The sequence below is a fragment of the Pieris brassicae genome, chromosome 9, assembly GCF_905147105.1.
Source record: "Pieris brassicae chromosome 9, ilPieBrab1.1, whole genome shotgun sequence".
NCBI classification, from domain to species: domain Eukaryota; kingdom Metazoa; phylum Arthropoda; class Insecta; order Lepidoptera; family Pieridae; genus Pieris; species Pieris brassicae.
This window is the reverse complement of record NC_059673.1, coordinates 12,344,792-12,365,178: the sequence shown is the minus strand read 5'-3', so window position 1 is coordinate 12,365,178 and position 20,387 is coordinate 12,344,792. Positions and strand designations below refer to the sequence as shown.

General features: G+C 33.5%; 2 protein-coding genes across 4 annotated transcripts in view; both read right to left on the bottom strand.

Moving 5' to 3' along the window:
• Positions 1-20,387, bottom strand: part of LOC123714746 (transcriptional regulator ATRX homolog) — a 36,016-nt gene that overhangs the window by 14,820 nt on the left and 809 nt on the right. For 2 of the 3 annotated variants that reach the window (XM_045669223.1, XM_045669224.1), the window contains exons 2-13: positions 17,189-17,256; positions 15,877-16,055; positions 14,591-14,709; positions 12,136-12,164; positions 10,423-10,611; positions 9,610-9,715; positions 8,148-8,240; positions 6,896-7,036; positions 5,995-6,111; positions 2,705-2,871; positions 2,185-2,348; positions 1,516-1,653 (exon numbers count right to left, since the gene is read on the bottom strand). In XM_045669223.1, coding sequence (XP_045525179.1) covers positions 1,516-1,653; positions 2,185-2,348; positions 2,705-2,871; positions 5,995-6,111; positions 6,896-7,036; positions 8,148-8,240; positions 9,610-9,715; positions 10,423-10,611; positions 12,136-12,164; positions 14,591-14,709; positions 15,877-16,055; positions 17,189-17,256 — 1,510 coding nt within the window. The remainder of the gene's footprint in view (positions 1-1,515; positions 1,654-2,184; positions 2,349-2,704; positions 2,872-5,994; positions 6,112-6,895; positions 7,037-8,147; positions 8,241-9,609; positions 9,716-10,422; positions 10,612-12,135; positions 12,165-14,590; positions 14,710-15,876; positions 16,056-17,188; positions 17,257-20,387) is intronic. The other variant, XM_045669225.1, reaches the window with a different exon arrangement.
• On the bottom strand, positions 17,321-20,213 carry LOC123714747 (putative uncharacterized protein DDB_G0282133). Its single transcript, XM_045669226.1, has one exon. The coding sequence runs from the start codon at positions 20,092-20,094 to the stop codon at positions 17,887-17,889; it is 2,208 nt and encodes a 735-aa protein (XP_045525182.1). The 5' UTR covers positions 20,095-20,213; the 3' UTR covers positions 17,321-17,886.

Sequence of the window (20,387 nt, the reverse complement as noted above, 5' to 3'; positions counted from 1 at the left end):
AAAAGCGTACAGACAGAACGTCCATTAGTGCACAGTCGGGGTTAGAACCCACAAATGATGGTATGATACGGATGGGATGAGAGTCACAAGCTGAAGCTGCTAGGCCAACGCGGGTCGCTGAACGTAATAATCGCGTATTTACATAAATCAATACAATATATGAAAGATATTACACATGTACATCAATAAGAAACACACATTTAAAAATCAGAGAAACAATTGAAGCAAAAAAACATCTTTTCTTGATTAAATATTATAAAATTTGAACTGTTGCAAAAATACGAAAAAATATTGCAAATGGGAATAATCCGTAATTTTTTTTTGGGCAAGGTGTTTAATTAGCTTGGAAAGTATTTAGTCCACAAGTTTTGACAACAATTATGAATTTAAAGAAAACACTTTTTTAACGGATTGAAGTTATATATTATAAACTTATAATTATTTTATATAATTTTAAATTTCTCCCGACGTTTCGCGTGCTTTACAGCGTGCGTGGTCACGGTTACTGAAGACAAAAGTTGTTGAATCTCAAAAATAAAAATCCCCGGAGTAATAAAAATTCTATAAAATAATTATAAGTTTATAGTACATAACTTCAATCGGTTAAAACAGTGTTGTCTTTAAATGTGTAAAAGTTATGTTAATAAAATACAACACTCTGAACAATTATGAATATATTAAATGTTTTTATTATGTCATTTGCATGCCTATGTATGCATCGCTGATTGTGCGTTTTTTATAATTAATCAATCTAAATGTATGTATGCAAATAAAACGATTAGTTATTCTTAAAATATAGTAAAGAGCTGGCAGAAAATAATAAACGGCACAGTCTTTTCTCCAACTTCGATTTCGTTCCCTTTGGAGGAGATTTGGGCCGTTGGTTTCAAGAGCACAGGCGCTAATTAAAGATTTAAGTTGACGCTTGGTAGACAGTAACGGTGACCTCAGAGCAGTTGTGTAACTATACCATCTGAGGCCCGTGGCAATTTCTTTTGATGGGGCCCTATCAGTAAAAATCGTCACGTACTCAGTTTAATTTTAATAAAGTTCGAGATTTTCGAGCCATTACACGTTGTATATGTCCCACTAATACGACAATAATAACTCCTCTCTTAGGCAAGAGGGAATGGTCTGTAGTCCCCACGCTGGCCTTATACGTATTGCATTCGTCCTTAGAACAAAATGCATTCATCATGTATTCGCTAGCTTTTCGGTGAAGGAAACGTGAACAAAACTGCATACATTTGCAATGAAATCAAAATTAAAAAAAAATTGAGCTCGCGGCCTCTTTTGTCTGAGGTCCGTGGCATTTTGCCAGCCCTGCCACCCTATTGTTACGCCACTGCTCCAGAGCTGGTCTTTCCTCACTCAACAAATAAGTACAGCATGGTCAACAGAGACAACTTTTTAAATTTGTTTTGATTTTCTTTTTTAATTATAACTTAAGAATATTGTATACATTGTAATCCATATAACAAATAAATAAATATTACAATATTATAAAAAACTTACATTCTTTTAGATTATTTTGCAACGGCGTTCCAGTTAGTACAATACGCCGTAATGTCTTCACTTTGTTCATGGCTTGAGACAGACTTGTCTTTTCGTTCTTTAATAAATGTCCTTCATCACACACTACCAGATCAGGTCCTGAAATAAAAAAAAATAATTAAATTTACAACAACATTTGCAAGCGAATATATGTGTATAGTAAAGAAGGGTTCGAAAACCAGCGAGAAAATATTGGATATATGTAATTATAAAATACACAAAATTGCTTTAAAAAAATAGATTATAAAATGAAAGCATCTTTCTCTTTCTAATATAGCATAAACACAATTTTTCGGAAAGAGAGAAAAATAGTAATAAAGCCTGGAAGAGATCGCTCGAAAGCGAGAAGGCCGCCAGTCGCTCTTCTTTTTATTTTATGATTTTAATTATTAATTCTGTAGTTGCAACGGAGTGTTAATAAATATATTGGTAAAGATTTAGAAATCCGACAGTATGGCTTTTTTACGAATTTCAATACATATTTTTTTTAATACTTAGACGCAACTCCGGCAGCAAAAATCACTTGGAGGTGTTCCGATCAAGGTCCCCCGAGACACCTACATAATCAGTATCATCAAATTCGGACGACGTAATTCTAAATCCAACTTAATATATATTTTTAAATATTACCTGGATCAACAAGACTTTCTTGGAAGTTTTTGAGCATTTTCTTCTTGAATTTTTTATTACTGTCCGAAGATAGATTCCGGAACATCTCGTAACCGAGCACACACACGCCGCCGTGTTGGTACCATTGCGACAATTGAAATGCTCGATCAGAGTTTTGTTTGAACCTATTAATATAAATTTTTTTTATAAAAATATATTATTATTGCATAGAATTCTCTTGGATCCTTTTTAAAAACAAAAAGGTATTGGATTTTTACATACTGGAGTCTGCACAGTGAAATGACTTCGTTATAACAATCTCAAAATTATGTATAATTTATTAATGAATGTCGTAGGTTCGAACCTCGGGAAATAATGGACTTCTATTTCACTTCGCGCCCCTATGGTTAAAGAAAACTTTGTGCATCCTGCATGCCTTAAACTCAAGTTCGACTGTGTCAGGCACAGAAGGCTGATCACCTACTTAAAGGTTGTAAGCGCCAATGTTTTTTTAACATTATTTTATGGTAACAGGTCTTACCTAGATAACTCATAGACATCCACTTCATAGTCGGTTTCCGAGTGTTTTAACCACATTTTGAACTCATTTACCCAATTCAATACAGTTGATAGCGGACACACGACCAATACACGATTCACGCTTGTGAGGTCACTATGAGTTAGCAGCGTGTGAGTTAGTGAGACAACCTGTCGAATGTGTGATACATGAGAAAGGGATGGATATAGTTAACATATATGTCACAGCCGACTAGCTTAATTAGCCGTTTAATTAACGGCCTGAAAGATAATCAGCCGTAGTTTTTGTTACAACATTTAATAAACTGGCTAATGCTTAGGCAAATCGTACGATACAGTCATTATTTGGCAGAAATAAATAGATGAAACATATGACATAAAATATATTTCTTTTAATATTAAATTGCCTAAGTCAAATTCGTTCAAATGTAGTTGTTGTTTTTCATGAAACTTTGGGAAACACCATCAAAGTTGTGATTTGCCGACGCCATATTGTCAGTTAGAAGAGTTTCGTTTCGAGTTTGAGAGGCAGAAAGTGGAACTAAATTTAAATTAGTTCACAGTTACAGCAAGTAATGAAACGCCATCGATCCAAGTCATTTGGCTAGCTGTTTTATCAAATGGCTGAATATCATTCAGGCCGCTAGTTAAACGGCTAGGCTGTTAATTGAACGGCTAATTAAGCTAGTTGGCTGCGACATATATACAATCGACTCTCGATAATTTGAAACTCAAGGGACCAGAGATAAATTTCTAATTACCAAGAGTTAAAAAATAAAGATTTACTAGAGAGGAAGTATGTAAGAGTTTGATCAAATATAGTGATTTAATATTTCTATATTATTATATATTAAAAATTAAATACAATTCACACATTGTTATTTCGAAAACAGTTCAGTCGTTTTTTTTTGTGAGCGACTTCAGTCTATCATTAACCAGATATTAAAAAAAAAAACAATTGATGAACTCTTCAAATTGTCGAGTTGAGCCGGCCGGAGTAGGAAAAGATCGGACTTCAAATGATCGCATGTTGTGCCGAGTAAAATGACATTCCTTCAACTTTTCAAATTACCAAGGGGATTTACATTGATTTTATTTCAATGACTATTTTTCAAGGGAACGAAAAAAAGAAATTATCGAGAGTAATAGCTAGACAGTATGAAAAATATAATAATTATATTTTCGTTACATTAAAATGATATACAGTCGTGGTCAACTAATTAGGGACACTCTTTGGTTAAAGCGAATTGTGAATTTATTTTTTATTTTCCAACGAGTCTAAACCATATTCCATATCTCTTACATGTAAGTATAATTAGTCATTTATGTGCCCGATTATACAAACAATAACAACTTCTTAAACATTAAACCTCTTTACAGTATAGCTGATAGATTATCGTAGTGCTATTTGTTCAAATAATGCTGGCTGGCCATTTAATTAGGGACACTGAGATATTGCGTTCTATTTTCAAAATTTGAATCTCAATACTTTTTTACTTCTTCTCTTATTGTATCGTGGTTGTTTTGGCGGCAATCCCGATATTTATTTTAAGTTTTGAAAAATATTTTTAAGAAAAATGGGTAAAAATAAAAGTTGCGATCCAACACTACGAAAAATTATCATGAAGTTTGTTGTCGAGTATGGTTGGCCATACCGAAGGATAGCAGAACATTTAAATTGTTCAAAAACTATGGTATACAATGCAGTGCAACATGTCAGACGCAATAACACAGATTTAAATGTGCCCAGAACAAAAAGATCGAGAAAAACAACTCCGCAAGAAGATAGAATGATAACCAGGTTAGCTAAGAACGATCCGTTTCTAGGCTCTATTTTAATTAAACACGAAGTGTTTGGGACAGACGAAAGAGCTGGTGTCTCAGCGAGGACCGTTCGACGACGTCTGGTAGAAGCAGGGTTATTCGGAAGAGTGGCTCGCAAAGTTACCGTTGTTGAAGAAAGAACATAGAAATGCTCGTTTGGCGTTTGCACGTAAATATGACGAGACCAAGGTTAATTTGATTTCTTCAGATGGAAGGCAATACGTACGCCGTCCAGTAAAAGCGGAAATGAATCCAAGATTCACAAAAAAGCAGGTGAAACATGGCGGTGGAAACATTAAAATGTGGGGTTCATTTTCTGGACGTGGGATCTGTGAGGAAAGTTCAGGGTAACTTAGACCAACATCAGTACAAGGCAATATTGGAGGAAACGATGCTTCCCTATGCTGAGGAGCATCTCCCTATTATATGGACATTCCAGCATGATAACGACCCGAAACATACCGCCCGTTCAGTCAAGTCGTTTCTTACCAGTCAGTCAGTATCGGTGTTAGATTGGCCAGCAAATAGCCCGGACCTTAACCCAATCGAGCACCTTTGGCACGAAATCAAGAAAAAAGTAGCCACTTATCGTACCACAACTTTAGATGAACTTAATGAAGCTTTTTGTGAGGCATGGGCAAACATTCCTGTCGAAACATGCCAGAAACTGATAATGTCTATGCCACATCGGTGTCAAGCGGTAATTACTAACAATGGTTTTGCTACTGGGTACTGATTTTACCCGTAATAAAATGCAGCTGTTAAAGATATTATAATACTGCAGATTATTAGTTTTGTTTAACTCTATTTTTCATTATAGTTTACTGTCCTTAATTAAATGTCCAGCTACAGAATTATACCTTAAAATTGAATACATATTCAACCTTTGATATTAAATACTTTTTTCTATTTATTTATTCTTTTATTTACAGCCATTTAAAGCATAATAATCGGACCAAATTATGCAAATAATAGTTACTGAGAAATCAATAGGGTTTTATATTTGTATGTACATAACCGGTTATTGTTCTTCACTATCTTGCATGTCCCTAATTAGTTGACCACGACTGTATATCGTGACTTTAAAATGATGAAAAATAACAAGTGACTAATAGTAACAATTTTTGATTATGAGTGACGTAACACAACGGTCCCAGATAAGTCGTATTGATGACGTAGCATGCTATATCTTCGCCTGTCTAATCTTAAAAGTTATTTAATTTTATGAAAGACAGCTTTGTGAGAATACCAATTAACACGTTAAAGTTTGTTTACAAGCGTGTTACGTCTTCTTGGCTAGGAAATTGTTTTGTCTAGATATTCAAATTAGAAATGTTTTATATAAATTTTTGAATTCAATACTCAGTCATGAACTTAAATGTTTTTTCAAATAGAACACCATACTCATGGCCAGCCTTAATAACTAGTCTATGACCAAATTGAACATTAATTGAATGTCATGAATATTACCTGTAACGTCTTCCCGAGTCCCATACAATGCGCTAATATACAACCAGACCCTTTGCCCTTCTTGATTCGTTTAACGCTCTCAAAGCAAGCGTCCCACATGAACTTTATACCGTTTGCCTGAAATTAAAATATATACGTCATATACATGTCAGGGAATGCAAGAATTATAAGTAAATGATCGAGTCAATTGACCATTGATTTATTTATTTCCTGTATTAGTTTTAAGTCATTTTTTGATCATTTTCTGATGTAGAGGCTTTAACGTGCGTCTCTCTCTTCCTTGAAGTAGATTCTATCCCCGGCTGGGCACCAAGGAAACCTTGCCTTTGATCCAAAAAATCGGCTTAGGTCAGGGCACAGGGTTGATTACATTCTTATATTAGATGGCCAAATGAGCCCACTATGACCGCCAATGATGAATTCAATATATATGGAGCGATATTTCTCAGGTGCGGCCTATTGGAGGATAGGCGTGTCTAAGAGATGCCTATTTAGCCGTCGCTTGATAGAAACCATGTTGTATTCTTTAGGAAAATTTGAAGTTGGCTTTCGCTGTTTTCACAAGAATTGATCCAAATCGTGTCCGCTTGAGGATGTGAACGACAAAGGCGTGCTTCTAGACGAGCGTAGTTTGAAAGATGACGGAATCAGGTTGCATATTTCTCCGGAGTACTACAGAAAGCTGAAAGGTAGGCAACTTAACGGCGATATTGACCTAAGTAAATTCTCGTCTATGATTCGTTTAGCTCGTCTTAATTTTTTTGTCATTTAACGAACCATATTCATTAAAGACTAAATCAGTTTTTTGGCGCAGAAGGCTCACAAGTGCGTTGCCAGCCTTTTAACAATAGAAACGCTTGAAGGACCATAACTTAGTCCTCATTCGCCATTATTAACTTACCTGATGAGGTTTAAGTTTCCTGACAAGTCCTTTATCGACCTCAATAGTCGGTTCCTTTGTATCAGGATCAAAATCGAGTATGACTTTATCCAATACCACTTCATCAGGTTTACCAGACTCATCAAATTGCAGGTTATTGTACTGAAATATAGACAAAATATATATAGTCGCTATATTTAAGTCGTTCCAGTTATTTTGTTGAATTTGAAAGAACCAATTAGGCCGTTACTTACAGTATAAGTAATTAAAGTAAATTTGAATATGCAAATGAGAACAAATCTAATAATCTAATATGAAACTTTTAAAGCCCTGAGGCAAAGTTCATTATATAAGTTTGCGTAAATTATAAATAAAGCTTTTTATAAATTTGAAGAATATTTATATGATTCCTATTTATTGATATCTATATATATATATATGATCCTTGGGATTGATTTGCTCCAGTTCAAACAATTGGTATGACTCAAAACTTGGCGATTAAAAAGAGTGGCAGATAATTTCCAGCTAGTTCTTCTTGACTTGCAAACTGGTAGTAAATGTAAAGTTGGAATAAATTTAAGTTCTTTTCTGACGTTCATAAGTTTACTTGTTATATGAATAAAGTTATTTTGAGTTTTGTGGACACGTTTGCCGTCTCACAGCCCTCGGACAAGCAAAAAAGCTGGAACAACCGCAGAGCAGGCGGAAAGTAATAAACGGCTCAAATATTCTGACTCAAGTCTTTTCTCCAACTTCGCTTTTGTTCCCATTGGAGAAGAGACTCTTGGGGCGTGGGGTTCAAGTGCACAGGCGCTAATTAAAGATTTAAGTTGGCTCCTGGTAGAATAATAGAAGAAGAAATAGAACTGGTGACCTCAGAGCTGGTATTTCCTCGCTCAACGAATAAGTATCGCAATACAGCGAGGAAATGCTGCCAGCGTTAACGGTACACTGCCACAGGGACCCAACTTTTTAAATTTGTTTTAATTTTCTTTTCATTAATTTTGAATGATTTTTATTATAACTATGTAGGTTAGGAAAATTGTATAATTTTTATGATTTCTAATATATTAAGTATATTAAGATATACAGTTAGGACTTAACAAAATTACTAATTTACACATTTTTTTTATAGAACAGGGGCAAACGTGCAGGAAGCTCACCTGATGTTAAGTGATACCGCCGCCCATGGACACTCTCAATGCCAGAGGGCTTGCGAGTGCGTTGCCGGCCTTTAAAGAATTGGTAGAATTAAGTTATTAAATATTCTTACCAATTTTTGCCTTTCTGTGATTCGAGCGATTCTTTCCTTCTCCTCTCGGGCCGCTTTCTTGGTGGCTTCTTCAAGTTGATTTTTACCCATAACCTGAAACGCAATAATATTAATAATTTAGTTTTCTTTAGTTGAATTTTTTTTAAATATATTTTGTCTGTAAATGTACTTACTTGTTTTCTGTTACATATATATTGTTAATCTATGTAATCTGTTTTGGCTTTCTGTATTGACTAAGTGTTTTGTTTTATAATGTGTATGTTAGCTGTAAGATTACTAGTAAATAATAAATAAATAAAAACTGATGTTTAAACAGCTCTGTATAAATATTTAGATCCAACGCTGCCTTTCTATTTGTAAATTTTGAAGAAGTCAATCACATATACATGTAGGATAGGTAAGTTCAAGTATTACCAGTTCATATTCAAGTGTCTGCAGATTAATTTGCAAATGACTGAAGCAAAAAAGTGAATTTTTCCTGATAATTATGTGTATAGAAATAATTTATTTTTTATAGTATAAATTACAAACAAGCCGAGAAGGATAAATGTACCTATGGGCTAGAAAAAGGCTGTCACAGCCGGTGTACACACGTTTTTATGTGTTGCCTTTAGTATACTCTTTTTTTTAATAAAGCCATCAAGTTGATGCGGATGAAATTTTGAGTTAATACGGCTCGTACGGTGATGAAATGAGACAGGAGGTATCAATCTAAACAAGGGAGCGTTCAAGTATTACGTAACGAATTTTGGGAGGGGGGGGTCTTTTGTGAAACGTTACGTTACACATTACAACACACGCCATGGTACACTTTGTAGAATTACGGTTAGAGACGCAATGTTTTTGCGTAGAGAGAATCAAGACGACCAGTCACCAGTAATACATTGGTGACGATTTTTCAAGCCCTAGGCCGAATTTGGTCAAACGGAGGAAGCTGGTGTTTTCATTATTCTGTTTTTTGTGGAGGAAAGATGGTGAACAGATACTTTGATCTTTGAGAGAGAGAGGCTCCACTTTGAGCTAACTGGCCTAGAGGCCCTGATATGGCTAAGGTCAAGAAGTTCTATATATAGTTAATCGGAATCACTTCGCTAGCGCGTTTCAGGGTATGATGTCATCGCAGTGACTTATAAGCATATTGTAGATGGCGCTACATAATTTTTAAATCTGGCGCTCAGATTTCTGTATCTGTTTCATCAGTCAATCTTATAGGTGATCAGCCTTCTGTGCCTGACACACGCTGTCGACTTTCTGGGTCTAAGGCAAGCCGGTTTCCTCACGATTTTTTCTTTCACAGAGGTCAATGCGCACGTAAACCGAAATGGTGCACAGCCTCAAAAGCAAAAGCTCAAAAGCTACGACCTCAGGGATGAGAGTACGCACACTGGCCACTATGTCAACACTGCTCTTACTGATGAATCCATATACATAAAAAAAAAAATTGTCCACAAGTTTTTATTACCTTGCGAATATTCTTTCTGCCGTGTTTATTCCGACCTTCGTTCTCCGTTTCTGAACCTGATCCTTCACTGTCATCTATATTCTTTATTCGTCGTCTCTTTTTTTTGCTGCAAAAAGCATTTTTAGTATTATAACAAGGGTATGAGATTGGTGTAACAATAGTATCGAATTTAGAAGACTTTAATAAAAAAAATAACCTATTAAGGCCAATACATTAGAATCTGTCAAACCATTTTACATGTATGTCATTTGACATACTCGTATTGACAGCTTTCAAGGATTTGCAATATGATGGCTGAACCAATATTGATGAGTTTTGTTAATAGCTTAACTGTTTTTTTTTTAATTTATAGTTTTAAAATATATACTTTATAATACATATAATGTATTCTGTAACGTCACACACCGAAATCTTGTTTTAAGAACTATATAATACTATACTAATATACTATGCATGTAGGATAATATATAAAATATTTGACAGCGCTCAAAACGAGATTATGACTTGAGGTACGCTTTAGAATATGGTCCTTAGGGTACTCAATATAATCCACTGTATGTATTTGTTGCCAAGTTTTTTTCGACGTTTCGCGTCGTCGTCAGCTATGATACTTTTGACATTCCTTTTGTCTTCAGTCACCGTGACCATGCACGCTGTAAAGCACGCGAAACGTCGAAAAATTATGTAAATAATTATAAGTTTTAATAGCTTCAATCCGTTTAAAAAGTGTTTTCTTAATTATATTTTAATACGATACACTAATTCCCTACTGATATTTAGATAAAGAAATGGTATTACAAACAATATACTCACCCATCACTAGAGCCAGAACCCTCACTATCTTCGTCCAACCGTTTATTTTTCTTCCGTTTCCTCTTAACCGGTTCCAAGCCATCATCTTCCGAATCCTCGAAATCACTCATTCTGTGATCCTTTCTTCGCGAGGAACCCGCCTCCGAATCGGACGATATTGCATTCGCTTTGCGACGTTTTAATTTAAGACTGAAATAAAAAAACGGTTCAAAGTACATTTTCAAAATAATGAACACCTTTATTAGGAAGTTCCCAATAATCTTTAAAAGTTTAATTGAAAATTTCAGTTCATGATATTTCGTTCTTGTTAAATAATATTTGTTAGGAATTTCATAAAAATGTATTACCAAACAAATATTAAGTTGACTTGTGATAACATTAATTATAAGTGAAACATGATCATTTATATAGTTTTTAATCCGCCCAAAAATATTTACTTATCTACTTATTCTTCAACAATTATTCTTATTTTTAATTTAATTTACATTTTTTTTTCTTCATTGCTTACACTGCTAACTGTTACTATTATTATTATTATTATCATTTGTTTCTACTGAGTATTAGATTCTAATTTGTTTTTTTGCGACTGACGCGCAAACTAGCTGCTGTGGTCTCTGGCAGAATGACCAGCGCTGTGGAACAGTGTGTGTGTTAGTAATAAATGTTATGTCTATGTCTTATATAAATTTCTAAAGAAATAAATGCACTTTGCCATCTGACAGCCGTCCTAATTATAATCTGGGTTAATTCTGGTTGTTATCTTTAATGCCCTCTTAAATTGACTAAACACGCGAATATTTTGATTTATACGGTAACGAATTAAATAATTGTTTTTTTATTGTAATAGGAAGCAACCGAGCAGGAGGCTCACCTGATGTTAAGGGATATCGCCGCACATGGACACTAACATAAAAGGCTCGCAAAGGGTTGCCGGCCTTTCAAGAGTTGGTACGCTCTTTACTTGAAGGACCCTAAGTCGAATTGGTCCGGAAATACTTCAGTGAGCTGGTTCCACATAGCGGTGGTGCGCAGCAAAAACTGCCTTAGAAAGTTGTGGAACGACGGACGTCGAGGAGGCCCTTATATCTAATAAACCTCTGCATATAATAAATGATGATGATTATCATCACACACATCACATTTACAAGTAAAATTATTTTAAAGAAATTTATAAATAACCGCGAAGCAGATCACCAACGCGCTGGTGTGACCAAGTACCGATTCCCACCGATAACAGCTACGCTAAAGGAAGCTACGGACTCAACAAAGGTAATATCACTAGCAGGGTAGCAGGAATCTTACGTGTCACTTCACGACCACGCAAGACCTTCAGCAATGAAGAATACGACTGAGAAGTTATAATTGTAAATTCTACCAAATTATTTAAGACAAATTTGTAGTCTGTAACAGTTTGTCCCATCTATGTACTACTACTACTAGTATAATATTTAGGACAATATTGTTACTATCACAATAATAACCATGTATACTTATGATTGTCTGCTTTAATAAATTAATTATATTATATTATTATGTATTCACTATCGTCTTGCAATTTATTAATAACTATAATAACTAGTAGAGTAAAATTATATATATAATTTAATGACAAAGTCCATTGACAGACACGAAATTTGACGAACTCAGGGATTGGGTCGCAAGCTGAAGCCACTAGGCCAACTATTTATGTATTATTATTAAAAAATTACTTACTTTTCCTCCTCTGAATTTCCTTTATCCTCCTAAAAAAAGAAGAAATAATTATGTTTCCGTGTATCTGCCACAACTAAGCAACCAAGAATTGTTACTGAACCAACATTGATAAGTTTTGTTATAAATAGGCATTAGGCAATATCAAATTTTACGAAATTTAACTTTATTATTATATAAGTTCGTTTTTTTAATAAAACTTTTATTACGTATATCTTATTCTAGAAAGCCAAACACTTAAATCTATGTTAAAGAGCGATCAAACAATTTTTCTATTTGAAGTTTGACATTAACAAGCAGATATATTGTGTCTTGCTGCAGTATTCCAGTCCGTATGGACTAAAGGGATATAACTAAAATTTTCTTCATATTGTTCGTAATGTTATTAAAGCAAAAAACCTTTCTAAGGCATAAGCAACATATTATGTATTTTTTATTTTGTTAACTAGCATAGCACCTACTAATACTCTGATTCAAAGTTATTATTACATAAAGGCTTCTAATGAGAGAATTCTTATACATATAATAATTTGTAAAAAACACCACTATAGATTTTTTTTACTAAGCTAGGTAGGAGCAATAACTCTAGATTATTGATTCCCAGCGGGGCCCACGTCCCACTGGCTAAAATCGGCTGTATATAAAACAACCATTAAGACTGAAACTTAATTGCAACCTAATATAACATCTCTGTACAGCGAGCATCAAACGCAATGATCTCACCAAATTAATATAGAACATTTAAATTTATTTATGATTTGAATTTCAGTTATCATTTGAAAACATTCCTAGTAATTTCATTCTTAAACCAACCGTTTAAGTGTCTTAAGTAAAAAATAAATTTAAAAATGTAGAACGCCAATGGGGCATGCCAAAAAAGCGTCTGGAAATACTGCTCTAGATAATTGTTTAGGAAGTTATGTAACCTAACGATAGGTAAGTTACATATATATATTAGTTAATAATTAGAAGCGTGAACATAATGTAAGCACTCATGAAGCCAAAGTGAGCCCTTCAATATTTTTTCATACATGAATTGCAACTCAACATTTTCGTTTCCGATAATGTCCAATAACATAGATGTCACTTAGATCCACGAATTATTCAGTACACCAAGTTAGTTTTTTGTCAATCCAGCGTCGCAATGCTGTCTCAGTTAGAAGCTCATGTTTTAAACAATTAATGCCCGGTTCACATTATTATTACACATTATTAGTATTCCAGCGCTAAACTGAAATGCTACTGGAATAATGTAAACCTGCATTGGAAATGTAAATTCTAGTGATCAATCCAGTCCAGTTGACTGGAATGACGGTCTATTTTTCATTCCAGCTAACCCAATCCAGCGCCACTGGAATAGTGTGAACGGCCAATCCAGTGCTTGAATACACGTTTAACATTGAACACACATTGTTGTTATTTTATGGAATTTTATAGGTAATTCTGAACAATGAAGTTAACTGAAAACCACTTCTTCAATTTGTTTCTTTGTACAGAGAACATGTGTTTGTGGGATATCATTTCCGAATTTTATAAACACAAAGGCATGCGCCTCCTTTTTCATTTCTTTCGCTTATCCAATTTCTCACCCAAATCAGCTTTTTTCTTTTTAGTTCTTCTTCCACTACTTCTTCTAACAGTAATAATTGAACAGTTTTAAAACAATTTCTAAACTTCTTTCTTGAAAGCATTGTCACTGTAGTGTTACCGATCTAACAGCTTTTGAATGACTGGAATAATGTGGACGTTCCATTTCAGTCCAGCACTGGACTGGAATGACTCACTGGAGTACTGGACTGGAATAATGTGAACCGCGCATAAAGCTAGCTGTTACCGAGCTTTCAAGTGTTTCATTTAACATATCTATTATATTATAGCAAATCCATACAACAACCGCCACCGAACTTAATTAGTGTAACATCCAAATTTGAAAACACTTTTTAAACGGATTAAAGCTATGTTTTATTATTAAAAACTTATAGTTATTTAAGTACATAATTCTAAATTTTAAATTTCTTCCGTCACCGTGACCACGCACGCTGAAAAGCACGCGAAACGTCGGAAAAAAATTAAAATTTACAATTATGTAAATAACTATAAGTTTTTAATACTAATAACATAGCTTTAATCCGTTCAAAAGGTGTTTTTCTTAACTTATAATTATTTAGATAAATTTAAATTTAAAAAGTGTTAACTTTTTTTTTAGAACAGGGGGAAAACGGGCAGGAAGCTCTGATGTTAAGTAATACCACCGCCCATGGACACTCTCAATACCAGAGGGCTCGCGAGTGCGTTGCCGGCCTATTAACTATATACAAACAACATTTACAGGAAGATGTAAATTAACCAGTTCCAAAATCAAGATAGTAAAGCAGGCGTATATGCCTACCAAGTTATATGCGAGAACTATGACTCCAATACATTTATTACAGAAGTCAGAATTCAATTTCTGAATTACCTGTGAATTTTTATGTTCAGTTTGCGACGTCGAGGTATCACTACTATCACCTAATAAGTCTTCTTTAGCCAGTGAATCATTGTCTCCATTTAACCCAGGCACAGCGACCGATGGCAGTTCTATAAATAAAATTATGTCATAAGATTTTTTGTAAGCATGTCATCCATCCAACCCTAAACGATTTTTCCGAAAAACTTAACAGTACACTATATATAAATGTTTGTTTGTTTTTTATATAACCGGGTGAAACAGGCTTTGATGTAAAGTGATACCGTCGCCCGTGGACGCTTTTATTACTAAAAAGCTTTTGGCGTTGGACATTTAAGGATTGGTACTGAAAGACTCTCAAGCCGAAATGGTTCGGAAATACTTCAATTGGGCGAATTTTAGGAAATTTCTGAATGGAACTTTTCTTTTTCTCTACAAAGCTATATCTCGCTTCAAACGAATTAATCCACGGCCAGTCACCTATATGCCAACACACATGCGCTCTCACTTAATAATTATATGTTATTTATTATTTTACATTATAAATTATTACATTATAAATAAACTAAAAGTATAAATCATCAAAATTCGCTATTTTTAACCTGAAAAACGTTAGTCCTCATTTTTGTGTTTAGTATTTAGGTAAAATGTTTTCGTATTATTGTTTTTTGTTAACATGGCTTTTACACATTAAGAAAACACTTTTTAAACGGATTGAAGCTATGTATTATTATTATAAACTTATAATTATTTACATCATTTTAAATTTATTTTTCCGACGTTTCGCGTACTTTACACGTGGTCACCGTGACCACGCACGCTGTTTATAATAATAATACATAGCTTCATCCGTTTAAAAAGTGTTTTCTTAATGTTTTCGTATGTTTGACGATATTCGAAAGATAAAATTATATATTACTTTTCTTTAATATCCTTACACTACCTTTTGACCTTTCAACTTATCAAAAGAATTATGTCTATATCTTTTTTTTCTCAATAATGGAAATCGAATCCGGGACAAACAACTAACTGTATATATTTATATATTATTAATAATTGCAACTTAGGGGCCTTCAAGAGAGGAGTGTATCACTATCTTACAGGCTGGCAACGCACGCAACCAGAAGTGTTGTAGATCCATGAAAATTTATTAGAGGATAGGTAACCCTCCTGTCCAATAAAAAGGTTTCTTCTTCTATTAATATAGACTTTTTTAAGCACGGAAACTACACAATCTGTTACACCTCGCAGTGACTATAAGTATATAACACTATCAATACCATTCCTATTAACTTTACCTTCGCAGTCCTCATTAGCGGCAGGAGACGGGACATCTGAGCTGGATTCTGGTTCCAACAAATGCTCTTCACCGATCACAGGCACTTTTGGCATTTTGGCCATTCTGTTCTCGTGCAGGAGATCGCGTTTTTCGGTCCGCTGACAGCGAGACCTCTTCAACGTACGGAGGTTCGTTAACCTGGACATATTACAGTTTAAGTTAAACCTCACTCGGTATTAATAATTGAGTTATAAACGGAAATCATTGGTTTACAAAAATGGATACAGTTAATACTACAGCTAAGCTGTTCGATGGACAAAAATAAGGATAATTTTGTAAGGGATTAAATAAACAAACGATTAATTAATTGAAAACAGTGTCGCCCTAGTGTAGGCTTCAGCGTGCCTCATCCCTGAGATAGTACATGGTCGGCTGGTACACACGCTCGTACGGTGAAGGAAACCGGCACGACTTGAATCCAAAATTTATGACATGTATCGCACACGGCTGATCAGTGATCACCTACTTGGCTATGACATAACAATTATCAAAAAGAAACCAATGCAATCTGAGGCCAAGATCCATATATTGTAGTGCTGGATGAATAAATTTTGTTTAAAAAATTTAAACATGTTAAATAAAATCATTTAAGTATATATGTGTATGTTAGATACATATACTTGGATACCTATATCTTTAAAAATGGTTTTTGGAGAAACAGACAGTTTGCTAATTGAAAATGAAAGTTGGAACCTGTTTAAAACCAAAAAGGATCATGTCAATGACTTTTGGTTTGTGTAAACATAATACATACTTATTTGGAACTCTACTTATTAGAATTTAAGTCGGACAATACATCCCACAATTAAAAATATTTTCTTTGAAACCATGGTTACAATTATTAAATAAAGACTAGTTGTTTCTACATACAATTAATAATTAATATTGATGACTCAATTGTCCTAGATTTCTAGATAAGCACACACTGCAGATTTTGTTCCTCTATAACAAATATTCTGCTATTGAACACTTTGAATAAAATAGATCCACTTATATTCTTTTGATTAACAATACTTCCTTAATAATAAAAACAAACCCTTCACCGATAATTTATGTGTCATCACAAAATGTATGGAACAATGGTAGCTTTTAATGAAATAATATAAATTATGAAAATAATACCCATATTTTAGTGTTAAAATATTGCAACTTCAACATTGAACAAATTTTTTATTGTAACAAGAAAGCTTTATTTTTTACATACAGACATGCAGTCCGATTTAATATCTTTAAAACCCATTAATTAAATTCCAAGTCATTACTCTAGTTACCCATTTATTGCTTTATCTTCATTATTTGTATCATCACTGCTGCTGCTCGTTTTATCATTAGAATCCATCTGTAAGTTATATTTTCTTAATAAAAATCTCTCATGTTGCAGAAATAAAAATACAGAATATTTTTACTATTTAATAAAACTTTACTATCTGTAACAATATTTATCTTATAGATAGAGATAAATGAATCCTATATCAGCCCCCTGGTCCTCTGCTATGTGCTGTTACCAAAATTTTAAATGGCCTAGTGTTATTTCTTAAATACATATAGGAGAATATAAAATTTAGGAATCAGCACCGATAGGACAGGATAAAATCTGACCTAAATTACATATATGAATTGTCAAGAGTCCACTATAATACATTGTACATCAAGGAAAAGTGATTGTTGTGTAGGCTCAGCTGTATTGTGGTAATTAGATGCACACAATGATGTGCCTTAACTTACACCCTCAGTCGGAATCACACTTACTTTGGATATATACATAGTGCTTTATACTACACCTACAATGAGAATAAAAACAAAATCTCATTCATTCCTTTCTTATTCAAAGGTAAAAAGAGAAGACCATGTTAACAATGACTTTACATATCATTTTCCTGCTCGTGTTATACATTACTACTACTACCATTTGATGAAAAAAGCTATGATATATTTTCTGACCAGGTGTAGTATAAAAGTTAATGTAAGTTTATGTAATCCTAACCTTGCTATTTCTATTTTCATATGTTCTTATTTTAGTTAACTTGCGTTTCTTTGATTTGGTGTCACTATTCCCACTTGTATTTGATTTGGATGATAATTCTGATCCTGAATGATTTATCGATTCTTTTTCTGGACTGTCTTTAAGTAAATCTTCTCTTATCCTATCATATGTTTTTTTAACCTGTTCATCTTCTGTGTCTGAACTTGATGAAGAAGATAGTAACTTTTTTTTTGTTATACTATCCAGGATTCTTATTTGTTTTGACTCTGGTGACTCAACAATACATTCATTGTTATCTCTGTTGTCCACAGAATTCTTTAACTTATTCAATAAATCACAATCTTCATTGGTTATGTCTGGTGTTAATAAAATTCTATGTGGATCGAGTTTTCTTTCTTTTTGTTGGACTATATTATTACTTTCAGTATCTATGCTTTTTGACTTTTTTATAACTCTGCCTTCATTACACTCATCCTTATCTACATTTTGTCCAATTGTTTCATTTATAGGTATAGCTTCTTTTGGGTTTTCTTTATCAGAGTCAGAGTCACAAAGAAGTTGCTTTTTTACTGTTTCATTAACATTTCTGGTGTCATCATCAGATAGTTCTGAATCTGAGTGAAGGAGTAAAGAAGTTTTAGTTGATATGATGTCTTCATTTGGCTTTAATTTGTCTTTGCCATCATTTGACTTTTGGCTATGGTCACTTATTATATCTGTTACAAGTGTTGGGGATATTTCACATAAAACTTTTTCATTTTGGATAATTTTTTTTAAATTTTGGGATACTAAATACTGAGGTGTCAATTTAGGCAATCTGATAATATGTATACTAAATTTGCATGGTTTGAAATTCTGCATATCTTTTTTCTGGAATTGAGTATAGGTTGTTAAATTGCACCTTGAATTCATATTTTTTTGCTTTGATTTCCTTTTTGACTTAGGGTATTTGTTAAGATTGTCATCACTGTCACTTTCTATTACCACTGGTGGCAGATATTTTGGTATTTTGTCAGGTCTTAGCAGCCTATTAATGTTAACACATTTTATGTAAGTTTTTTTAGAAGAATTTGAGTCTTCACTTCTGTCGCTTTCATAATTATTTGTAATTGCAATATTTTCTGACTGAGATTCAAAATTGTCTTCCTCTCTTTCATCATTCAAGTGCACTTCGTTAGACTTAATGTCATCATTTTCTTCTTCTTCCCGATTTGTCTTATTTATTAAAGACTCTTTTACATCAACACTAATAGATGTCTGGATAGAATTGTCAGTACCATTATTTTTTTTTATTTCATTTACAGTAGAGTTTTTTCCACTATTATTTTGTAAAAAATCCTGTTTATTCTGGAGAGAATTTTCTATATTAGAATATGGCTTACCAATTTTACAAATCTCTCTTTCCAATTCACCCTTTTTTCTATTATTTTCATTAATTGATTTTGTACAGTTCTCTGAGTCATCTTCAGATGAACTTAGGTTTCTCTTAGTTGGTTTTTTTTTTCCCCTATCAGCTACAGGATTTTGACTTAGTTCATCACTATAACTATATGCGATCTTACTTTTTTCATTTTCTCCACATACAACAACGCTATCACACACAACTTTAACAGATTTAAATGTTTCAGAATTTGTGGATTTAGAATTTTCTTCATTTCTTTCAGCTCTCTTTCGCAATCTTAATAATTTACAATCATAAAACACTGGATATTTGCTAGCTAGAGAAGTTGGCATTGTAGTTGCTACTACTTTGGCAGAAGTATAGTGCTTTAAATTAAACTTTTGTCGAATTTTTAGCCGCCTAGAGTTATATTCAAAATATTCGTAATTGGAGTTATTATCTGAACTATAACTGTTCCCGCTATATCTATATGCACTGCCTTGAAGAATTTTGATTTGTGACAAAATAGTGTTGACACTGGATTCAACAGTGACAATCGATTTCTTCGACAATTCGCATAAAAGCAAAACCTTATTAGCAGCCTTTTGCACGGCAAGCGTATTTCTTAGTTTATCTTTTTTTATCCGTTTATCTTTTAGAGTCTCAGAACGTCTTCGTAGATTAGTACCAAGCTTCACTAAATATTCCACGGCGCTACAAAGAACATCGTTCACAGGCGCCGACTTCGCCATTTTACGATCTAGCTTTATAATTCTTAACAAGTATTTTAGTATTAAGGCAATTAACTGCATATAATGATTTGAAAATTCTTGTTTCACATATGAATATACGCTAAAGGATCTACACAAGCTCAATAATGTATAATATAGCGGCAAACTAACAAGAAATTATTAAAGAAATAAAAATGGTGTTGCCAACCAAATATTTCAAAAACTGCTCTTGGGTTTAGACATTTTACTAGCTGCTATTTTGAAGAACATATATACCATTATAATTTTCGTAAGAAAAAACATCGCTATATTTTTGAAAAATAAAACAGTACATTTCACAAAAACTTTCAGTTTGTTTCGAATATAATGATGAT

What these genes read in the sequence shown, in the direction of transcription:
- LOC123714747 (XM_045669226.1), bottom strand. Translation starts at nt 20,094, where the DNA reads ATGCAGTTAATTGCCTTAATACTAAAATACTTGTTAAGAATTATAAAG.